Source organism: Canis lupus, chromosome 37 (assembly GCF_011100685.1).
Source record: "Canis lupus familiaris isolate Mischka breed German Shepherd chromosome 37, alternate assembly UU_Cfam_GSD_1.0, whole genome shotgun sequence".
In the NCBI taxonomy this organism is placed as follows: Eukaryota; Metazoa; Chordata; class Mammalia; order Carnivora; family Canidae; genus Canis; species Canis lupus.
The window spans coordinates 15,925,713-15,947,496 of record NC_049258.1 but is presented as its reverse complement, the minus strand read 5'-3'; the positions used below and the strand labels follow the sequence as shown (position 1 = coordinate 15,947,496).

General features: G+C 42.9%; 1 protein-coding gene and 1 long non-coding RNA gene across 4 annotated transcripts in view; both read right to left on the bottom strand.

Annotated features, from left to right (window-relative positions):
* The window catches only part of CCNYL1 (cyclin Y like 1), a 38,130-nt gene extending 29,294 nt beyond the window's left edge, over positions 1-8,836 (bottom strand). The window contains exon 1 of one of the 2 annotated variants that reach the window (XM_038585574.1): positions 8,572-8,836. In XM_038585574.1, coding sequence (XP_038441502.1) covers positions 8,572-8,797 — 226 coding nt within the window. In that variant the 5' untranslated portion in view covers positions 8,798-8,836. The remainder of the gene's footprint in view (positions 1-8,571) is intronic. The other variant, XM_038585573.1, reaches the window with a different exon arrangement.
* A 6,334-nt stretch (positions 8,837-15,170) lies between these two features.
* LOC102157126 overlaps positions 15,171-21,784 on the bottom strand; it is a 66,507-nt gene continuing 59,893 nt past the window's right edge. The window contains exons 5-7 of one of the 2 annotated variants that reach the window (XR_005385309.1): positions 20,078-20,144; positions 18,433-18,624; positions 15,171-17,670 (exon numbers count right to left, since the gene is read on the bottom strand). This is a non-coding gene — a long non-coding RNA (uncharacterized LOC102157126). The remainder of the gene's footprint in view (positions 17,671-18,432; positions 18,625-20,077; positions 20,145-21,784) is intronic. The other variant, XR_005385308.1, reaches the window with a different exon arrangement.

Sequence of the window (21,784 nt, the reverse complement as noted above, 5' to 3'; positions counted from 1 at the left end):
GAAGAAAAGGAAGGAAGAAAGAAGAAAGAAGGAGGAGGAGGAGGAGAAGAAAGAAGGAAGAAAGAAGAAAGAAGGAGGAGGAGGAGGAGGAGAAGAAAGAAGAAAGAAGAAAGAAGAAAGAAGAAGAAGAAAAAGGAAAGAAAGAAAGAAAGAAAAGCAGGGCTTGTGGATTCTTAGCTAGTCTGGAGCTACCCCAGGCTTCCCTTCCTTTGCCATCATGTGGGTGGGTGGGGAGGGAAGCCTTTCTAGGATATATCAACAGAGGAGAGAAGAACGGAGACAGACTAATTTCTGGGTCAAGTAGTACCCAATTCACTCCATGAACTCTGGTTATAGAAGTCAATATTTTGGTTCAGTTGTTTCAATATTTTGACCTCTGCCTTCGGCTCAGGTCATGATCCCGAGGTCCTGGGATCAAGCCCCACAACAGGCTGCCTGCTCAGGAAGGAGGCTCCTTCTCCCTCTGTCTCTGTCCACTTGTGCCGTCTCTTTCAAATAAATAAATAAAATCTTTAAAAATTTTTTTTTTTAGATTTTAATTTGTAACTGAGAGAGACCTGGTTAATCAGCAGTACTGATGACCATATTAAAGGTACAAACAGATAAAAGTCATTTACTCATTCCTTTAACAAATATCTTATCATGAACAAAAATTTTCAAGAGACAATACTTTGTCTAAAAATTACTCATAAACTCACAACTATTACTTTCTTACATTTTTAAAAAAATAGCTCTAATCAGCATACCATTTGTCTCCTATTTTGTTCTTTTTTTTTTTTTTTAAGATTTTATTTATTTATTAGAGACACAGGGAGAGAGAGAGAGGCAGAGGGAGAAGCAGACTCCATGCAGGGAGCCCGACATGGGACTCGATCCTGGGTCTCCAGGATCACACCCTGGGCAGAAGGCAGCACTAAACCGCTGAGCCACTGGGGCTGCCCTATTTTGTTCTTGACACGCAGTCTCTACCCTATTCTAGTATATTTACTGTTTATGGCCTACCAAGTGTTACTCCTATACTTAGCCAATCCCCTATTGTTATTAGGTGCTTATAAATTCCTATACTTATATTGTGAGGAAAATCTTTATATATATATATATATATATATATATATATATATATATATTAATAATTTTGCTTTTTATCTCCTTAGGAAAGATCTCCAAAATGGGCTGACTAGACCATAAAGTTAGATAGTTATAACTCCATGTATAATACTAATTAAGTTGCTTTCTAAAAAAGGTGGGGCTATATTAGTGTATAAAATCAATTGTATCAGTTTTAGCTCCTACCTCAATTTTGGATACTTGAAAAAATTCTTACTGATGTAAATGAGGAAGTTCACTGTCTCTAATTTGCATTTCTGATTATACAGTTTTACTATTTTCTCCATAGTTAACAATGCTATTTTCACTTTGGTGAGCTGCCTATCACTTGTGTGTATTGTATGTATTACACTTGTTAGGACCCTAAAATGTCTGTCTGCATGAGGTTTTCAGAAAATAGTAATCTTCTGTCTCTAGCCTATGACAACTTTCTATGTAACTTGCACTTTTTGCTAATGACAAAAACCATATTGCTATTTTATAGAATGGATATTTAAGCTATTACATAGTAAACTCAGATGCACACACAAATTATTTCTGCACTGTCCATTACGGTTTTCTCAAGAACCTAAGACAACTGTGATAAACTGTACGACCATATTCGCACTATCACAAAGGTACCTTAGACTGCCAACTATTAAGCACTACTACCTCCCACCAACATGAGCATATGTGCACACAAGCACACAGTGATTTAGAGATGGCATGAAATTACTGTACATCTTGTATGTGAATCTAGCCAAAAATTACTTCCTTAGAATGTTTTAACCTAAGAGAAATACTCCTGAGTTCACAATTAGAAGTTATGATTAATATCGTATTTAAGACCCATCACTTTTTAAAAATCAATTTAAACTGCAACTTAATTTGACAGCATGACAGGCTGATGTGGGAAAAGTAAGACTTCAAAAAAAAAAAAAAAAAAAAAACCTTGAACTTGGATCTTAATATAAATACAGAGGAAATCTGTGAAACCAATGATATCCAATACTGTTCTTTCCCCTTAACTAAGATTCTACCAGTTATAAGATGCACAGATGTTAAAAATGTGAAAATATAGGCAATTTAGAATAAATGAAATGCATTATTAAAGGCTAAGTGTGTAAAATTATGCAACTATAAAATGTCAATAAATGATTTTTCCTTGTCAAAATATTAAGGGGAGAAGGTAATGACCAAGAAACTGTTAGAGGAGCATATTTCAGAGAGACTGATTTCAAACATTGTTTTCGATATGTTCCAATTAAATAGAAGGCAGTTTCTGGGCCAACTGCTAGGTACCTGTTCACTTAGGGCTTCCTGCACTTACTGAACTAAGCTACCATCCCTATACTGTACGCTGCGTTCATTTTATGGCCAATTAACACAAATATTTCAAGTCTTACCATTACCATGTACACTGATGATTTTATCTGTGAATCCACACTTTCCAGGTAATTCCCACCCAATGGCCTTGGGCTGGCCTGGCTCATCAGAGGGCACACAACATGATCCTGTGTCTCCCAAATTACTGCTTGAGCCCTTTTACTGCTTCCTAATTCTGGCTTCCAAACCACCTCTATAACTGCATCTATCTTGGTTCTTGGTCTTGACTTATTTTAATCCTCAATGATTAAATCCGCATGATTAGGGACTGTAACTAAGATGTGACATTTCATAGTGATTTCTTCTTTCATACTTTATACACTTCTAACAAGTATTTTTGCTCAGTTTGTTGAATTTCTAAGAACATTTCTAGGTTGCAAGTTACCTTTATTTCGTTTCACATTGTGCAATGCTAATATTTTAATTCTAAAGCTTAATTATTTTAATACATGAGAGGAAAAAAAGTATCCAAAGTAGCCCACATTATGAATCATTCAATAAATTCTATTCCCATGTGCCATATATGTATATTTTATATCCTTGATCTATCATCTCAAATCTTGGACAACTCTCACAGCCTGTCTTTTCATGTGTAAAAACATATAATTCTTTTTTTTTTTTTTAAGATTTTATTTATTCATGAGAGACTGAGAGAGAGAGAGAGAGACAGAGACAGAGACAGAGACAAAGGCAGAGGGAGAAGCAGGCCCCATGCAGGGAGCCCGATGTGGGACTCAATCCTGGGACTCCAGGATCACGCCCTGGGCTGAAGGCGGCGCTAAACCACTGAGCCACCCAGGCTGCCCAACATATAATTCTTATACTGTGTAACTCAAAACATTGTGAGGATCTAAAGAAATGCAACAGCAATCTATGGATCGTATAAAGCACAGTAAATGACAAAACAAAGCTTTTACAAATGAACTCAAAAAGCAAAAAGTGAACATTTAGCATTTCATTAGAAAGTGTATGAAATGTCCACTCATTACTCACACCCAAATATCACCTTAAGCAAATATGTGCTTTGGCTAACACTAAAGGAATAATAGTCACACAATCAGTAAGAAGTTCTCCCAGTGACTTTGGCTGCTTTAAGGAAATACATATTTCTCCTGCTTCTGTCATGTAGATTACTGTATGTCCTTCTTCTTGTTTTTTTCATGTAACATATCCTGGAGATCATTTCACAGAAGTGAAGACAGACTTTGCTCTTCTTTACAGCTCTCCACTATGTGGATGTGCCAGCCGATTTTACCAGCCCCTTACTGGACATTTGAGTTATTTCTAATACTTTGTTTTTGAAAAAAGTGCAACAAAAACTTTGTGAATATGGTTTCTTATTTGTGGGAAATAAATAATAAATTATTTAATAATAATAATAATAATAATAATAATAATAAATTCCTCAAAGTAGGATTTCTGGATTAAATGTCTGCAATGTTGTGAGATTGTGCCCATTTCCCCTTCAAGGGGTCAAACCATTTTGCGTTTCCATCAGCAATATATGAATATAACTGTTTCTTCATAATCTCACAAAAGAATGTGGTGTCAATGGATCTTCTTCCAGTAGGAGACAAACTACAGTATAGTTTTATTTTGCATCTCTTCTATGAGTGAAGACATGTATGAGGGTCATCTGCACTTTTCTGTGAGTTGCCCATTCATATCTTTGTTACCTTTTAGATTCACTTAATTTCTTCAAGTCTATATTTTAGGCCCATGTTGTTTTCTGTTCAATCCGCTGTTGGCTCTCACCTGAAGTACTGCACCAGCCTTCTATCTGGTCTCCTTGCTTCCATGCATGCCTACGTTATACATTCTCACACAATAGCTCTAGTCTGGTCGGTCGTTTTTTTTTTTTTTTTTATTCCTAGAATTAACAATCATTCTCCTGCATATAATCCTCCAATGGTTTCCCATTACAACTAAACTAAGATCCATATTCTTTGTGAAGGCCCAACAGGCACACGAGGTCTAAATCCACCACATCCCTCTTGGCATCCCTCTCTGTCTTGCTGCAGCCACTCCTGGGTCTTTCTGTCCTCTGCCTGTACCTAGCATATTCCCATGTGCGGAACTGGGCACAGAGCCTCTTTCTTCCACATCCTCCCACACCTTCTCACCTTTAGGGCTGTGTACTTGTCACTTGAGAGCAGTAGTCTTTTAAATCACTTCACGTAAACCTGCCCTCCTCCCATTCTTTTCACCTTCTTTCAGCACCTCACTACCTGAGGTTCTTGATTATTCCTGTGTTGTCTGCCTTTAGGGGTAGGGACTTTGTCCTGTATACCACTGTCCTACATCTGGAACAGTGCCCAATAAACACCTGCTTCAGTGGATCCAAACCCAATTAAGTTTCTCCCAATGTTACAGTCTTTTCTAAGATTTCTTCTAATGCTTCTTTTGATTAGTCCTCTTATTTCAGATCTTAGAGTAGTAGTTACTCAGAATTAAAGACACAAGACAGGCTACCAAGTATCACAAAAATCCGAAAGAGAAATTCTAGTATCAAGTGAAAACCCAACAGTCACTTCAATTTGGTATAAGGACATTTAATGTTAAATTACTTTACCTACAAAATGACTGAGTCATAAGACAAAGTATATCATCTGAATTCTAAAGGGAGGTACATGCACCAGTTTTTAATCTGTGTACCCAGAATAAGACATGATAATGGGGTTATGTCCTGTTTTACTATAGAAGATGCCCAACTATAAAGGGATGAATGGTGCTCCAACCATTCAGTGGCATACTAAACAGTTATTAAAAGGCATGTGGTAGCTACGTGCAACTACATGGAAATACATCCTGGAGTGCTCTCTAGGTGTCAAGCACAGATCTGGGAGCTTTAGGTCATTATTTCTCTTTATTTATTTATTTTTTTAAGATTTTATTTATTCATGAGACACACAGAGAGAGGCAGAGACATAGGCAGAGGGAGAAGCAGGCTCCCTAGACTCCGGGATCATGCCCTGAGCCAAAGGCAGATGCTCAACCGCTGAGCTGCCCAGGCGTCCCAATTATTTCTCTTTAAAACAAAAGGCTATAAAGCAGCACATGAAGAGTTATCTCATCTTTATAAAATAAACAAAATGTTATGTTTATAAACACAAAAGGTTTAGGAAGAATAAACATTAAAATATTAATAAAAGTGTTCTGGATAGTCTGACTATAAGTGAATGACTTTTTTCTAGTTTCTAAATCTTTTACAGCAAATGCCTATTGTTTTCAAAAGAAATAAAAAAGAGGTTTAAAATAGCTACTGGAAAGAGGAAAGGTCTGCTGCTCAGACTTTTTTTTTTTCCACATCATATTGCCAATTCCTTCCCCACTCACTCCTCAGGGGAAGGGGGAAGAAGGGGTCCCTTGAGAGAGCACTTATGTCCAGCTAATTAGTGAAGCCTATAAGGTCAGAATGTAAAAGGCTGTATGAAAAGTTGATGAGTAATAATAAAGTTGGAAAATAGGACTTTTGTATCTTATTTTGTGTTATTACCACAAGTTATTGTGGATATGCTGTTAGGCAAAGGTAAGATAGTAGAAAAATTCTTTTGACTCTATCTGAAATCTATACTAGATTCTTAGGAATATCTCTTTGAAATGGCTTGAAGAAATCGTGTTCTTCTGAAATGCTTCAGGAAAACAAAGTATAGCATCATTTACAGATGATTTCTGCCTAAGAAATGAACTAATTAAAATCATCATAGAAAAGCCAAAATGTTTTATATTTAAGTAGGTATTTCTTAGTTTCCAGGGAAACTGATACAAAATTGTCTGAAATAAAGACATTAAAAGCAAACTTTCAATGTGCCTATACTTTATATTTGGTGTTCTGACCTTGTTTCTATGGAAACCTAATAGGCAAATGCCGAAATTGAGGCTTATCATTCTATTGAATGCCAAAGAAAATTTTAAGACAAACGAAATTTTAACTATCATGTTAAATATAATAGTGTATTCCAGAATTTTTTTTTTTTTTAACTCTTCTTGTTTAATGCTCATTTAGCCCTACGCCTACTACCTGGTACCTCACCTTATCAGCTTTTCCTAATGTTCCTCTGCCCAGGGCGTTCTGGCTTCAATTTGAGATCACCAGAACAAAGTCTTTTAAATGCATCAACCCATTTACCTGACTGGTTACTCTAGGCTATTTCATGACTTGTAGCTTTAGTCATATCTACTGTAATGAATTACAGACACAGGAGGAAGAGGTAAAAGTTGCTTCTGAATTGCAAACAATAAACTGAATGGAAATAATCAAGACCAGTAAGTTGAGATGGGCCTATCTTATGGATAAATAATCAAATACCAGATGTACTCCAAAGAGTTTTTTAGGCACCCCAAGAACTGAATTTGGCAAGGTACCTCCATGTCAGTCTCTTCTGTTCAGCAGCTAACGTTACACAGTCATTGCCCATCTTGGAGTCTCTCCTCCTCCTTTGGAAGACAGGGAGAACACACACAGGCCTTACTTATAGTTGGAAGGGTCCAATGAGATGGACATGAAGATGTGTTGTAGATCTTCAAAGAACTGCATACAGCTCCAACTTTGGTCTCTCATCCAACACTACCCATCTACTGACCAGTCTGTTAAAATCGCTCAAAGGCTTACCTTACAGCACCAAGCAGAGCTGAAGTTTTCACAAGTACCTACATGTTTTGTGTTTAAAAGCACAATTAATGCAGAATTCGTTCGTTCTTTTACAGTATTTCAGTATTCTGAAAAGCAGTACTTTCCACTTACAAAGCCACATCTATCATAGGAGTAAATCCACAGACAATTGTTGTAACTCAATGAAGAGCCCAACTAAAGTTTAAGTAAACACACACACACACACACACAAAAACAAAAAACTACAAGACATTTCCTCTAGGAAATAATGAAATAAGCTGGGGCGCTTAAATGAAACAAACGGGCTTTAACATCTTTATGATACAATTTTTCTACTTCAAGGAATGTTAAGACTTCATGAAAGATCCCAGGGGTTACTCAGAATTATCTTTACGTAGTCATCCCTTTCCAAAATTCCAGAGGCAAAAATCAAACATTTCCTCTCTTCCCTCCCCCTCCCCCAACCATTTGGCCAGAATAACTTTTACCCTAACATTCTTAGAAGTTGAACAGGATTCTATAGATTGGGGGGGGGGGGGGGGGGCTTTGAAGACAAACAGTCTTGTGCGAGGTCTGACACCTTAACTGCCAGACCTCTGTATTACAGATTAAGGTCTGAATTTATGGGGGGGGGGGGGGGCTGGCAGGGTTCTCTTTGGAAACTTTTGACCAACAGTCTCATGAACCGTCCCGCGCCTCTCATTTTTAGAACAGGCAACACAGTAAGTGAAGTCCTGTTAAGTCCCCGAGGTAGGGCTGAAGACCTATTTGGGTCAAAGTGGGAATTTTAAAGTAGCGAGAACTCCCTGGGCTCTCCGTCCGTTAGGAACCCTTCCCACCGCTCACGGTTACTTCAAGCCCCTTCCCCCCCATCATTTTCTTTCCGTGTGTCTTCAAACCACAGGCAGAGTCAGGCGGCTTCCATCGAGGCTGTCGAAAACAGCCCACTACTTAACAGCACCACACAGACTCTCACAGGCAAACAAACCCTACAATCCAGTCTGGACTGTACCGCGAATCCAGGACCTTAACGGGTGGGAGGAAGATACTACCCTTACCTGGCTTCTCCGCCTCGGTTAGGAGACGGGGACGGGGACGGAGCCGGTTAACTCTGAAGTTGGGGTATTTACATGTCCGTGGAGAGAATACACCAAACAGTGTATGATAAAGTCCCCGAGGCGTTAGGTGGACCGACCAACGGGAAACGGGCTGCGGGCTGGAGGGTCTCGGGCCGGGGCTGGGAAAGGACTGAGCGAGCGCGGGGCAGGGAAGCGGGAGCGCAACCGGCCGGACACGACCGGACACGACCGGGGCAGAATGAGGGGTGGGGACGCCGGGCGGAGGCAGCCTTCATCCGCGGCGCCCGGCCCGGGGGAGCCCGGGGGAGCCCGGGGTCCGCCCGCCGCCCCGCAGCACCGGCCCCCGAGAGGCACGGCGCGGGCCCGCCGCCTCCGCCTCCTCCCCCGCCTCCGCCCCCGCCGCCTCACCTTCGGGCATCTCCCGGTCGCTGATGTGCTGCAGGTGGTGGCCCTCGCCGGCTCCGAAATCCAACTCGGCGGGCTCCACGGTAGCGGGCGCCGGCGCCACTGCCACCGCGTCCCCGGCCGCCGCCTGGTACACGTCGGACTCGTAGTCGGGATCCGCCGGCCCCGTGCCCCGGCCCAGCTTGGGGCTGGCGTTCGAGGACACGCAACAGGTCAGCGTGTTCCCCATGGGGCGCCTCCGCTCCTCGCCGCCGCCGCTCGCCCCCGACTCCGCCGCGCTCAGCAGCTGCCCCCTCCCCCAACAATGGCGCGGTCGGCACCGGCAGCCCCGGGGCTACGCCGCGCAGGCAGCCGCGGCCTCGCCCGCCCCGCCGCCGGGCCCGGAGCAGCGCTCCGGTCCCGGCCGCACCCCCGCCGCCGCGCCGCCGCCGCCGCCTCCCCCGAGCCAACTAGTCTGTGAGGGCGGCGACCAGCCCTGGTTATTTAAAAGGGGTGGGGACCCGACAGGCGCTGAGACGCGCAGCCACTGCCGGGAGAGAGCGCGGCCGCAGCTCCTCCTCCTTCCGCTGCCGCCTCCCGAGTGAAGGCCGCCGGCCCGGCGGCGCCTGCCAACCGGAACGCACTGTGCGGTCACCTGGTTACGAGGGACCAATCGGATCCCGAGCTCCCTCCACGCGCCCGCCTCGGCGCGGAGGCACGTGACCCCGATGCCCCGCCCCCGCCCGCGGCGGCTCCGCCCCCCGCGCGGCGCGCCGCGGACTCGGGTTTCCATTCATCTCGCGCCGCCGGGAGTTTTCCGGTCGTGCTGGGAGCGCGGCGGGCGTTTGCTGCTCCGAGCCGACCCGGGGCGCTGGGCTGTAGGCCGGGTCGTGCTGGTTCAGAGCCGCTGCCGTCCGCAGCTCGGTTCCACCGGCTCTGACAGCGGACTCCTCGGAGCTCTCGGTCACCGAACTTAGTTCCACCCGAATTGTCGGCGTTTTTGCAACTAAGATGCTCCTCCTCCTCTCTTGCCTCCCGAGCGTTAGTTTCCGCCTGCAGCTGCCCCGCAGCGACTCGCCGAGCCGCGGTCCCGCTCCCAGTACAGCGAGCGCTGCGCTGCGCGTCTTGCAAGAGGCTCGGGGACAGGTCGCCCTCCGTCCACTTCGTTGTCGGGAAACCGGGGGCCGATCTCGTCCCGCCCAGCCCGCTCGTCTCCCCTCTGCCTCACCCTCCCGCGACACAAGTTTAATCCTCTTTGGCCAACAACGCACGAAGCACGATTTTCTCATACAGAATTGAGGGCCACAAAGTGGGGTGACACGGTCCCGATCTGATGCTGATAACGAGGGTTAACGTTTGGCAAGCTCCTAAGTGTGCGCCCAACCCCGTCCCAAGGGAGGTACTCATTTAACCCCCCAAAACAAGCCTTTTGCAAATTTTGCAGAAGAAATTGAGACGAGGGGCGCCCGGGTGGCTCAGTGGTTGAGCGTCTGCCTTCTGCTCAGGTCACGATCTCAGGGTCCTGGGATCAAGTCTCCCACGGGGCTCCCCGCAGGGACAGCCTGCTTCTCTCTCTGCCTATGCCTCCGTCTCTCTTTCTCTCTGTGTCTCTCATAAATAAAATCTAGAAAGAAAAAGAAAAGAGAAGAAAGAAAAAGAAGAAAGGAAGAAGAAAGAAGAAAAGAAAAGAGAAAGAAAGAAAACAAAAAAAAAAAGAAATCCAGATGAAGTAACATTCCTGAGGCCACATGATTGCTCAGGTGTGGGGCCAGGATTTGACCCCAGATAGTGTGGATCACCAAACACCTTATAGTGACTGCTAGCAAATAAAGGTAGAAGTAAACCTTGAGAGGAAGTTATATGGTATATCAGGATTTTTTTTTTTAAGGAAAGACAATTTTTTAATGTAGATTTTAAAATGTTTTCCCTTCGGGGATCCCTGGGTGGCTTGGCGGTTTAGCGCCTGTCTTTGGCCCAGGGCGTGATCCTGGAGATCCGAGATCGAGTCCCACATCAGGCTCCCTGCATGGAGCCTGCTTCTCCCTCTGCCTGTCTCTGCCTCTCTGTGTGTCTCTCATGAATAAATAAACAAAATCTTTAAAATAAAAATAAAATAAAATAAAATAAAAATGTTTTCCCCTTCATTCAACAGTCTCTCCCATCCACTGCGCACTGTATGTGGGAAACCCTCCTGCCCTCAGTGAGCTCACACAGAGGACAAAGCAAAGGCGTGGAGAGTCCAATTGTCTGAGGGTCAGCCTGCTGGAAAGGGACTCAAACCTAAATCCCACTGACCCCAAAGTAGATGCTGGGGGGAAGAGGATGGATTTTCATCCAGGGAACATGAGACAATTGAATAATATGAAGTTGAGGAGTCACTATCAGATGGTTTGTAGAGAGGTCACTCCCAGCAACAAGGCCAATTCAGAGACTTGATGTTCAACGGGGAAAGAAGGCATCGGCAGTGACTAGAGTGCAGGGAAAGGACTTGAGATCTTTTGGGAGGTAGAATCGAAGTGCTTGATGCCTGGGTATGGAGGGAGAAGTGAAAAGGGACACAGAATGGCTGCTAGGGTCCCAGCTCGGATGACTGGGTAGATAGCAGTGACTTTTTCCTAGAGAATGCAGGAGGAGAAACAGCTTTGAGGAAGAAGAGCATCTTCCCCTGTTAAGTGGAACATCCAGAAGGAGCTCTCTGGTGGAAAGCTGGATATATGTCTCTTTTGACTAAGTCTGTTTTGTGATATCCCAACTTACATTTTCAAAAATAACACACATTTTAAACCAAAAAGAAAAGTGAGGAAATCTCCTAAAGTTGACACACTAAGAATATAACATTTCTTAGTGAGTATTTTGCTAGAACAACCTGGAATCTATAGTTTTCATAAATGAAGCATTTTATATAAAATACTGTTGTTTTTTTTTAATTTATTTTTTATTGGTGTTCAATTTACTAACATACAGAATAACCCCCAGTGCCCGTCACCCATTCACTCCCACCCCCCGCCCTCCTCCCCTTCTACCACCCCTAGTTCGTTTCCCAGAGTTAGCAGTCTTTACGTTCTGTCTCCCTTTCTGATATTTCCCACACATTTCTTCCCCCTTCCCTTATATTCCCTTTCACTATTATTTATATTCCCCAAATGAATGAGAACATATAATGTTTGTCCTTCTCCGACTGACTTACTTCACTCAGCATAATACCCGCCAGTTCCATCCACGTTGAAGCAAATGGTGGGTATTTGTCATTTCTAATGGCTGAGGAATATTCCATTGTATACATAAACCACATCTTCTTTATCCATTCATCTTTCGTTGGACACCGAGGCTCCTTCCACAGTTTGGCTATCGTGGCCATTGCTGCTATAAACATCGGGGTGCAGGTGTCCCGGAGTTTCATTGCATTTGTATCTTTGGGGTAAATCCCCAACAGTGCAATTGCTGGGTAGGGCAGGTCTATTTTTAACTGTTTGAGGAACCTCCACACAGTTTTCCAGAGTGGCTGCACCAGTTCACATTCCCACCCACAGTGTAAGAGGGTTCCCCTTTCTCCGCATCCTCTCCAACATTTGTGATTTCCTGCCTTGTTAATTTTCCCCATTCTCACTGGTGTGAGGTGGTATCTCATTGTGGTTTTGATTTGTATTTCCCTGATGGCAAGTGATGCAGAGCATTTCCTCATATGCATGTTGGCCATGTCTATGTCTTCCTCTGTGAGATTTCTGTTCATGTCTTTTGCCCATTTCATGATTGGATTGTTTGTTTCTTTGGTTATATAAAATACTGTTAAGTGAAAAAAACATTTACAGTTGTGTTGTCTTTAGAATATATAGAAAAATTGTCTTGAGAAGATGTGTATGATTAAAAAGCCTTAAAAAGATTTTTTAAAAAGAAAGACTGGAGAATAGAGAAATTTAAGTGGCATTTAAGTGAAGCCTGAAAAGGTGCACAGTCAATTCAAAGGATCTGAGTATTAGGAATAGCTGGTCCATCAAGTGAGTCCCGTGGGGGGGTGAGAGGGGTGTCACATCGGCCTCTCATTACATGGCTGCACATAGAACAGTGCCTGGCCAGTAGGCGCACAATAAGAGTCAAGTGTGGGAAAGCTACAAATGCCATTGCCTATGGCAACTGGGTGATTGGGGATGTGTGTGAGCCAGCCAGCAGGCAGTGAGTAAAGAAGTGAATAGGAGGTGAGAAAAGGAAGACCAGAACTGAGAGCTTCTCTTCCCAAACATTTGACTGAGAAGAGAGATGCAGTAGAAGTTAGAGGGAGATGTATGGTTAAGGGCTTTTTTTTTAAATGCAAAAAAAAAAAAAAAAAAAGTGAGTCTATATGTTAAAGTTCATATGTTATATATTATGTGAAGAAAAAAAGTTGGAAGTTAAAGACGATGAGAGAATTCAAGGAGGAAGGTCGCCAAGAAGGCAGAAGTGGATGTACTCCAGAGCCAGGATAGATTCGTTTTGGACTGATAGGAAAGCAAGGAAGAAGGAAGGATCCATGTGGCCACACAGACATTTCTGATAAAGGAGAGGCTTAGGAAGAGCTCAGCTAGGGACCTCTACGTTTATCTATTTTAATAAGCTTCTATTTGGAAAGCTCCTCTGGGAAAGAGAGGACAATGTGTAGAGAAGTCAACCCTTCCTAAAAGCTCAATATGCATATTTTCAAAAAGTAGGTATCTCCCCTCAAAGGTGGGTAAAAAAAGATTTGACCAAAAACCAAGAAGTTCTAGTATAAACAGCTATGTCACAAAGATAGATAAGGCTGATTATTTTCCCCAAATAGATGAAATCACAACAACTCTGAGGTGCAAGTAAAAACAAAATTAAGAAGAAAAGGACATGGGACGCCTGGGTGGCTCAGTGGTTGCGTGTCTGCCTTTGGCTCAGGGTGTGGTCCCAGGGTCCTGGGATTGAGTCCTGCATTGCACTCCCTGCATGGAGCCTGCTTCTCCCTCTGCCTATGTCTCTGCTCTCTCTGTGTCTCTCATGAATAAATAAAATTTTAAAATCTTTTTAAAAATGACATGTGGGCAGCCCCGGTGGCTCAGCGGTTTAGCACTAGCTTCGGCCTGGAGTGTGATCCTGGAGACCGGGATTGAGTCCCATGTCGGGCTCCCGGCATGGAGGCTGTTTCTCCCTCTGCCTGTGTCTCTGCCTCTCTCCCTCTCTCTCCTTCTCTCTCTCTCTCTCTCTGTCTCTCTCTGATGAATAAATAAATAAAATCTAAAAAAAAAAAAAGACATGTAATTGCAAAAACGTGTATTTTACAAACCTTTTAACCACATAAGGTACCCAAAAAAGAACCAGAGGGAGGACTGTTTTCTTTTATTAGAATGGCAGAAAGAAAAGGTAACCTCAAAAATCAGGGAAGCAGGCATACTCGAAACTAATGTAACATTGTGTGTCAACTGCCTCGAAAAAAAAGATAAAAATCCAAAAATCAGAGAAGCAGGGATGATTCATGCTTAATAGTTTAAAAGATATAAATAAAGTTTGGGGACAAAAATAGGCAATAAATTGAAATGTGGGAAACCACAGTAGGATGGTAAAGAATTCAGTAAAGTCAGGTTTCAGTGAACAACATCTTGTTAAATCCTAAGTGACTACATTCCAAGATAATAATAATGTCTGAAGTTCTAGGAATGTCGTGAGATGCCATTTTATTTTTGTTTTTTTAAAGATTTATTTATTTTAGAGAGAGAGAGAGCACACGTGAACATGCGGTGGGGATGGGCAAGAGAGAATCCTAAGCAGACTCTGTGCTGAGCGTGGAGCCTGACTTGGACTCGATCCCACAACCCCAAGCTTAAAACAAGAGTTGGATACTCAGCTTAAAACAAAATCGTGACCCCAGCTTAAAACAAGAGTTGGATACTCAGCTGACTGCATCACTGAGGGGCCCCATGGGATCCTATTTTGGAAGATTCTTGTAGAATTGAGACAATGCCTAAGATTATATTATAAAATAGTGCCTGCGTTTAATGATAGACACACATCAAAATAGATTAGCATGACCTTGAAAATGAAAGAATTTTAAGCCTGCTAAGAAAATATTGGAAAGCGTTGTTAAAAAATGGATTTTAAGATATTTTGTTTGAAGAGGACATTGGAGGGCATTAAAAACAAACTCTATCCTCCAATGACAGAGCAAAGGGAAGCAAAGAGTAGTAATGTGATTTGAAATATGCAAGAGTTTGATTCTGTGATAGAACCTGAGACCTTGGGGATCCCTGGGTGGCACAGCGGTTTAGCGCCTGCCTTTGGCCCAGGGCGCGATCCTGGAGACCCGGGATCGAATCCCACATCGGGCTCCCGGTGCATGGAGCCTGCTTCTCCCTCTGCCTGTGTCTCTGCCTCTCTCTCTCTCTGTGTGACTATCATAAATAAATAAAAAATTAAAAAAAAAAAAAAAAGAACCTGAGACCTTGCATATACCTACTGATGGCTCAATAGCCCCAGGGAGGACTTTTTTTTAAGATTTTTTAAAAGACCTTATTTATTTATTTATGAGAGAGAGAGAGGCAGAGACATAGGCAGAGGAGAAGCAGGCTCCTCGCAGGCAGCCTGATGTGGGACTCGATCCTGGAACCCCCGGATCATGCTCTGAACCAAAGACAGACACTTAACTGCTGAGCCACCCAGGTGTCCTGACTTTTTAAAATTTTATTTTATTTATTTATTTGAGAGAGAAAGAGTGAGAGAGCACAAGCAGGGGGAACGGCAGAGGGAGAAGAAGCATGAAGCAAGGAGCTCCATGTGGAGCTCAACCCCAGGATCCCAAGATCATGACCTGAGCTGAAAGCAGATGCTTAACCAACTGAGCAATGCAGGCACCCCAGGAGGGCTTTGTAATTAGAGTTTTACATGAGTTTTAAACTCATATTTTAATTCAATACCTGTTCAATAGGTAAGCCGTTACCACAGGCCACACACTTTTTAGGTGCTGAAGATGTTGTTTTGATCAAAACAAACAAGGTTCTCATGAAATTTCTCTTCCAATAAGGTAGTCAACAGGTAGCGTTGTCCATCACACCTCAAATCCATGGCCCAGAATGACTATTAAATCTTCATTGCAGACATCAGGGTAGAGGAAGGGTACGGAGATTTTCAAGAAGATGCACATAGCATAGAACTTACATATCATTGACTTAAAGCTTAGTCAAATGGCCCCATGTAGCTGCAAGAAAGGCTCAGAAAAATGTAATCATATAGCTGAGTAACTAATGCAGAGGGGATAACTGGGTATTCAATGGTAACCAGAACTCTATGCTATAATCTATAAGGACAGATTAGAGAAGTTTCAGCCTAAAGCAAGAGGGATCATGATAAAATTTCACATCCTTTTGCAAGCATATATGAAAACTTATACAGAGAGTTCTGTAATGATCTTTTCTTAAGCTAAGAAGACAGAAAAAGTGGAGAGGCTTAAACTATAGAATAAAACTAGCTTAAATGCAAGAAAGATTTTATGGCAGTCAGGTGATTAGGATTATATATTATAAGTGTGTTGTGACTGACTGGATTCCACCTCAAGTATCCTAACTAGTCGTATAGAATAGAATAGGATTTTGTGTGTAATGCATTTTTTTTTTTTTGGGCAGAGAGTCTACCCTTATCACCATATTCTCAATAGCATATGTGAACAAAAATGTTAAGAATTATTACTGTATCTGATTTGATGTGGAACAATCTTTTTCATTCCTGACTTTAGAAAATTATAATCAGCATTTTTTAGTGAAGTGGAGCATTTGATAGCGCTGGTATTCATATTTAAGTAAAGTATCCAGTGCCTTTCCCATCTGTCTCTTTCAGAGACACTCAGGGGCCCCATGAGTGGGGCCTCTACACCCTCTAAACTACACCCTCTAAACTATTCTCCTACCTTCTCTCTTCTCACAGCATGCAGATTTCTTTCTGCCTGGTGAGCCACTTGAGAATGTTAATTTATTTGAAATGATGCTCTGGAAAAAAATTTTAAAAGATGTTAGTTCACCATACTGTTAGGACACTTAGTGTTTATTGGACAAGTCAGTGCTGGCCCCAAATGTCCACTGTTGATTACAACTCCACAAACAGCAAGGCACTTTCTAGGACAAATTCTAGGAAGGGCCTATGGTTTTAAGAGCCCAGGACTTTGTTTTTGCCTTTCTGGAGACTTCTTTGCCACTTAATGGTCTGTTTGCTTCCAGTTGCATTTGTCTAAGTGCTATAGGAAATGTAAAATCTTAGCCCACAGCTATTCAGACTCCCGGTTTTCTACAGCAGATGCCAGCTTGACTCCCAGATCCCAAGGCTATAACCTCATTTAATCTGCACTTAACTAGTTTCAGGAAAGAGCTGCCCTCCACACTTGCCCCGGAAATAAAATCCCTGCCAAATCCACTTTAGAACTAGGTGAGTAGAAATAAATACATTAAATGCTTTCAGTTGTTTTTCCCCAATCCTACTGATGCTCTTTACCCCCACCTCCAAATTCCATGCCTTGCTTCTTCTATTGTTTCACTTGTGTGATATCTTGTTGCTTTTAAGATGTGTCCATTTTGGATGTGTCAGTTTTACTCTTAAAATGAAATCCTTGAAAAAAAAAAATGGAATCGTTGGCCAAGTTGGCTTACTGAAGTTGAAACTTTTTCTTGCAATGATTTAAAGTGTTCCCCTCAGTGTCTTCTGGTAGCCTTTTTGACAGCAGCCTCCTGAAATCAAGCTGATATTAGAAACACTGTAGGAGGAGTCGTCTCATTAAACTTGACAGCAGGGAAAAGTTTAAAGAAGTCTTTGTAACCAAGTTTGTCCCCTAGAAACAGAGCTCATAGATTTTAGGGCAGGATCCCTTCCTCATGATGACTCTCTTGCCCTAGGGTGGAGACAAATCCATTTTTATCCTCACAGCATGGAGTCCATCTTGCACTGCCTCTAGAATTTTCCTATCAGAAGGGATTAGGGTAGCAAACTGGGAAGATGTAGGGACCAGGAAATTTATCTTAAGAGACGCGTTTGTAGAGAAAGTGCAGTTGAAAAAAGAAGAACGACAACAAAAAACGAACGATTTTGATTGCATTTGGTGGTGGTGGTGGTGGTGGTGGTGGTGGTGGGGTTGCTAGGACCTTGGCCCCTCTGGAAAAAAAAAAAAAAAAAGGTCTGGTTAAATAGTCAAAGCTTTGCTGGGAAAAAGGCAAAGAAAAAGTGACAGAACAGGAGCAGGAGCAGCTGAAGCCAGTGCCCAAGCACAGTCTACCCTGCTCTTTGTAGACACAGTGTTGGAGCTGCCCCACCTGGGCCATCTGGTAAACCTCTACTCATTCTCTGAGGCTTGTTTCAAGCAGAGCCCACTGCCAAGCTTTTTTGACTCCCTTAAAGCTGAAAAATTCTGCATCTTTCATGCCACAAATTCCTTCTGCAAACGTCTGCTATGATGCAGCCTGGTATCACATTGGATAATTGCTTACTTGTTTGAACACCCCCCCCCCCCCCAATTAAACTAGGCATTCCCCCGAGGACAGAGCTATTTTATTCAGCTCTTGTATCCCCAGCGGTAAGTGTGTAATGCCTGGCTTGCAGCCGTCTCATAAACTTTTCTTGAATGAATGGATACATGAATGAAAAAGCTGAATTTGAGAGTACCAACAATGGCAACTCAAGAGCGATCATAACCATTCCTTATTTTTCGGTACTCCCTAGTCCCTTTTGTGCCTCTACTTCTAGTTTCTGCTGTCTGATAGCATTTTCTTTGAAAACAACAGCGATTTTGTAATACCCTCTAATGTGTGGGAGAGGAAAGCAGCCAGGACCCAGCGAGGACTGCACATCCCTGCTCCAGGACCACAGTGGCCTCACCTGCAGCGAATCTAAAAGCCGGAGCTGGCCAGGATGGCTCACCTGGGGCCCTAGGTCTGGAGCAGCAGTTCTGGCTGTCAGCTGGGCTCCCCGAGCCTCTGCACGTCGTGACTCCTGAGGCCGGAGGGCCCTGCAGCTTCCTCACTCGAGTCAGGTGCCTGGCCTGCCCAGGCCGGGATGTCTGGGACTGGTTGCTATCCCTCACAGCACAGTGGTCTCAGAGTAGTCAGATTTCTGATTGGACACGAATATAAAATCCCAGTGAGTTTCACTTTCCCCGTAAACACTATTTAATACAAAAATCTAAGGGAGGAAGGGAGGGGGGTGATGAGCAACATTGCTTCAATTAAAACAACTCCACCTCCCCCCCCAAAAAAAAATAAAAATTAAAAATAAAACAACTCCACCCCACCCCAAAGCTGGTTCCTTCACTGTTACGAAGTTTGTCCAGATCATCACCTTACAACTGGATCACTTTAAATTTACTGTAACCAAATCTAAGTCTTCTGCATTACCTGGCATTTAAGCAATCCCTTTCCTCCCTTGCTCCCTGAGCGTTTTAGTAGTTAGAAAGAACGCAGAGTTCTGCAAGTGTTCTCAGAAACAAATTTGCCATCCGCTACGTGCATTTTGTGATGTTTCGAATTGTATGTTTGAAGCCAGCATTTACATTAAATAAAACTTAGAAGCAATAGGAGAAATCTCCTAAGGTCTCCATCCTAAGAACATTCACACTTTCCCAGGGATTACTTCGGTAGAGCCACTTAGTATCTATGGTTTCAGCAAATGAAGTGTCCAGTGTAAAATGAAACCATCACATGAAAGCAAGACTTTAAATATTACTCTCATTGCTATGGTTAACCAGTAATTTCCCTGTGAATGTGTACTGGGAAGTGCTTTACCTGTGTGAACTAATATACCCACAAAAATCTCAGGATGTGGTGATATGAAAGCCCCTCAGGGCAATGCTCCACACGAAACCGTTGACCCCTCTGGTCTCATTACGTAAGGATTTTCCCTTCTCCTGGGAAGTAGGTGGAGGGAAGATGCTGTTTGCTGTTGCCTGTTCCTGAAGCCAGGTATGCCAAGGTCTGTGTGCCCTTCCCCAGAAGTATCAGGGCAAGAGCCTGCCACATCTGTAAACTCTGCTTAGCACTCTGTTGAGTAGAAATCATGCTTTGCTGGCATTTTATGTTTCTATTAAAAAATAAGGAGATGCTTGCCCTCAGAGTCCTCGCTGAGGTAAGAAGGCTGATGAGTTAGCAATTGTGATTAGGTGTCTTTAGAGGAGAAAGAAACAGGGTCCAAAAAATACACCTTTCCCTATGGGTATCCTTACAGGTGCTTGACTAGAGGCAGAACAATCATAGAGTGAACAATGGTGGTTCTGAGGTTCAGCATAGTTTGGATAATTAATTATAATTAAGTGGTAATTAATAATAATTTACATAATGGCAGGTTCCCTACCTTCCGGCTGTCGGCTGGAAGCAGTAACACATTGAGCCATAAGGCAACGGGGAAATTGCTAATACTTATCCCATCTTTATTAAAATTGCTGATATTTTGTTCATTATAGATTTTTTACATAATTTTATTTTCCAAAACATCCCATTTATTTATTATTATCTTGATTACTGAGCATTTGTACCCCCTTTCACAGGGCTCCTATGGCAAGTGCCTCACTCACCTGTCCTCAGGCCAGGTCTTAAGCCCAGAAACAACGGGTGGGGGTATCTGATACTGCTTGGCCTGCCCTGGAGAGGGAAGAGAGGGACAGCTAAACCCTTAGACTGGTCTCTGATCCTTGGTGTCTTAAAATTTCCAAATCACCGAGATAAGAATAATCAAATTCTAGTCAGGGATGAAAGACAGCTCAGATCTCCTGTGTACCACTCTTACCGCATTTTACAAATGAGAAACAGAGGGGATCCCTGGATGGCTCAGTGGTTTAGTGCCTGCCTTTGGCCCAGGGCGTGGTCCTGGAGTGTCAGGATCGAGTCCCACATCAGGTCTCCCTGCATGGAGCCTGCTTCTCCCTCTGCCTGTGTCTCTGCCTCTCTCTCTGTGTGTCTCTCATTAATAAACAAAATCTTTAAAACAAACAAAAAGCAAATGAGAAACAGAGACTTGTGCATGTGACAGACATGCATGAGATGATGACAAATGTAGAAAGTGGCAAAGGGAGGACTTGAATCCATACCGGGTCAACTCCGTAGCCTGTGCTCCAAGAGACTACCCTCTCACTATGTCCCTACAAAAATGATTAATGATGTATTTTTTTTTCTCTTAGTAGCCTGCTGAAAGTCATGACAAAGTATCTTCTGTTAACTTTTAATAACTTTTTTCCTGGTACAAAAGTAATATATATTCATTGAAGGGAAATAAAATACACAGAAATTAGAGAAATCAAAATAAATAAAAATCCTACACCAAGAACCACCCACTACTAGCATTTTGTTGCACCTCCAAGTTTTTAAAATTTTTTAAATATAAATTTTAACTTTTTAAAGATTTTATTTATTTATTCATGAGAGACAGAGAGAGAGTCAGAGATACAGGGAGAGGGAGAAGCAGATTCCCTACAGGGAGTCTGATGCAGGACTCGATCCCAGGACCCCAGGATCATGACCTGAGCCGAAGGTAGACGTTCAACCACTGAGCCACCCGGGTGCCCCTCCAAGTTTTATTTTAATAAAGATAAATTATATGCATACGATTTAAAAAGAAAATGATGCTACACAGTTGTTTTTAACATGCTTTCTTAACAGTATACCATGAGCGTCTTTTTCTGTCGCTGCTTTTTTTTGCAGAGTAATTTGCAATAGCTTCATAATATGCATTCACTGGTTCATGAATATTTATTGAGGGCCTGCTACTCTCCAGGCAGCAACTAAGCAGGCACTGGAGATGAGTCAGTTAACAAAACAAAGAATTTGTCCCTCTAGGGTTGACATTTAAATAGAGGGAAATCTTTGAAAAATGAATGAGTAAATGTGTGTCAGTTAATAGGGACTCTATTTTGAATGTTGTCTGGGAGGCTTCCATGATAGGAAGCTGTTTGGGGCTGAACCCTATCCTCCTCTCATTCACATGCTGAAGTCTAAACCCCACTCCCTCAAAATGTGACTGTATTTGGAGATAGTGTCTTTAGAGAGGTAGTAAGTTAAAATTAGATCATTAGGGTGAACAGGAATCCAAATGACTGGTGCCCTTTATTGGACAGGGAGGGAAGACGGTGTGAACACGTGGGGAGAAGACAGTCCTCTAGAAACCAAGGAGGGGGACATGGAACTGATTTTTCCCCCCATGGCCCTCAGGGAAAATCAATCCTGTCAGCACCTTCTTGGACTTCCAGCCTCTAGAACTGTGAGAAATTAGTTTCTGTTATTCAAGT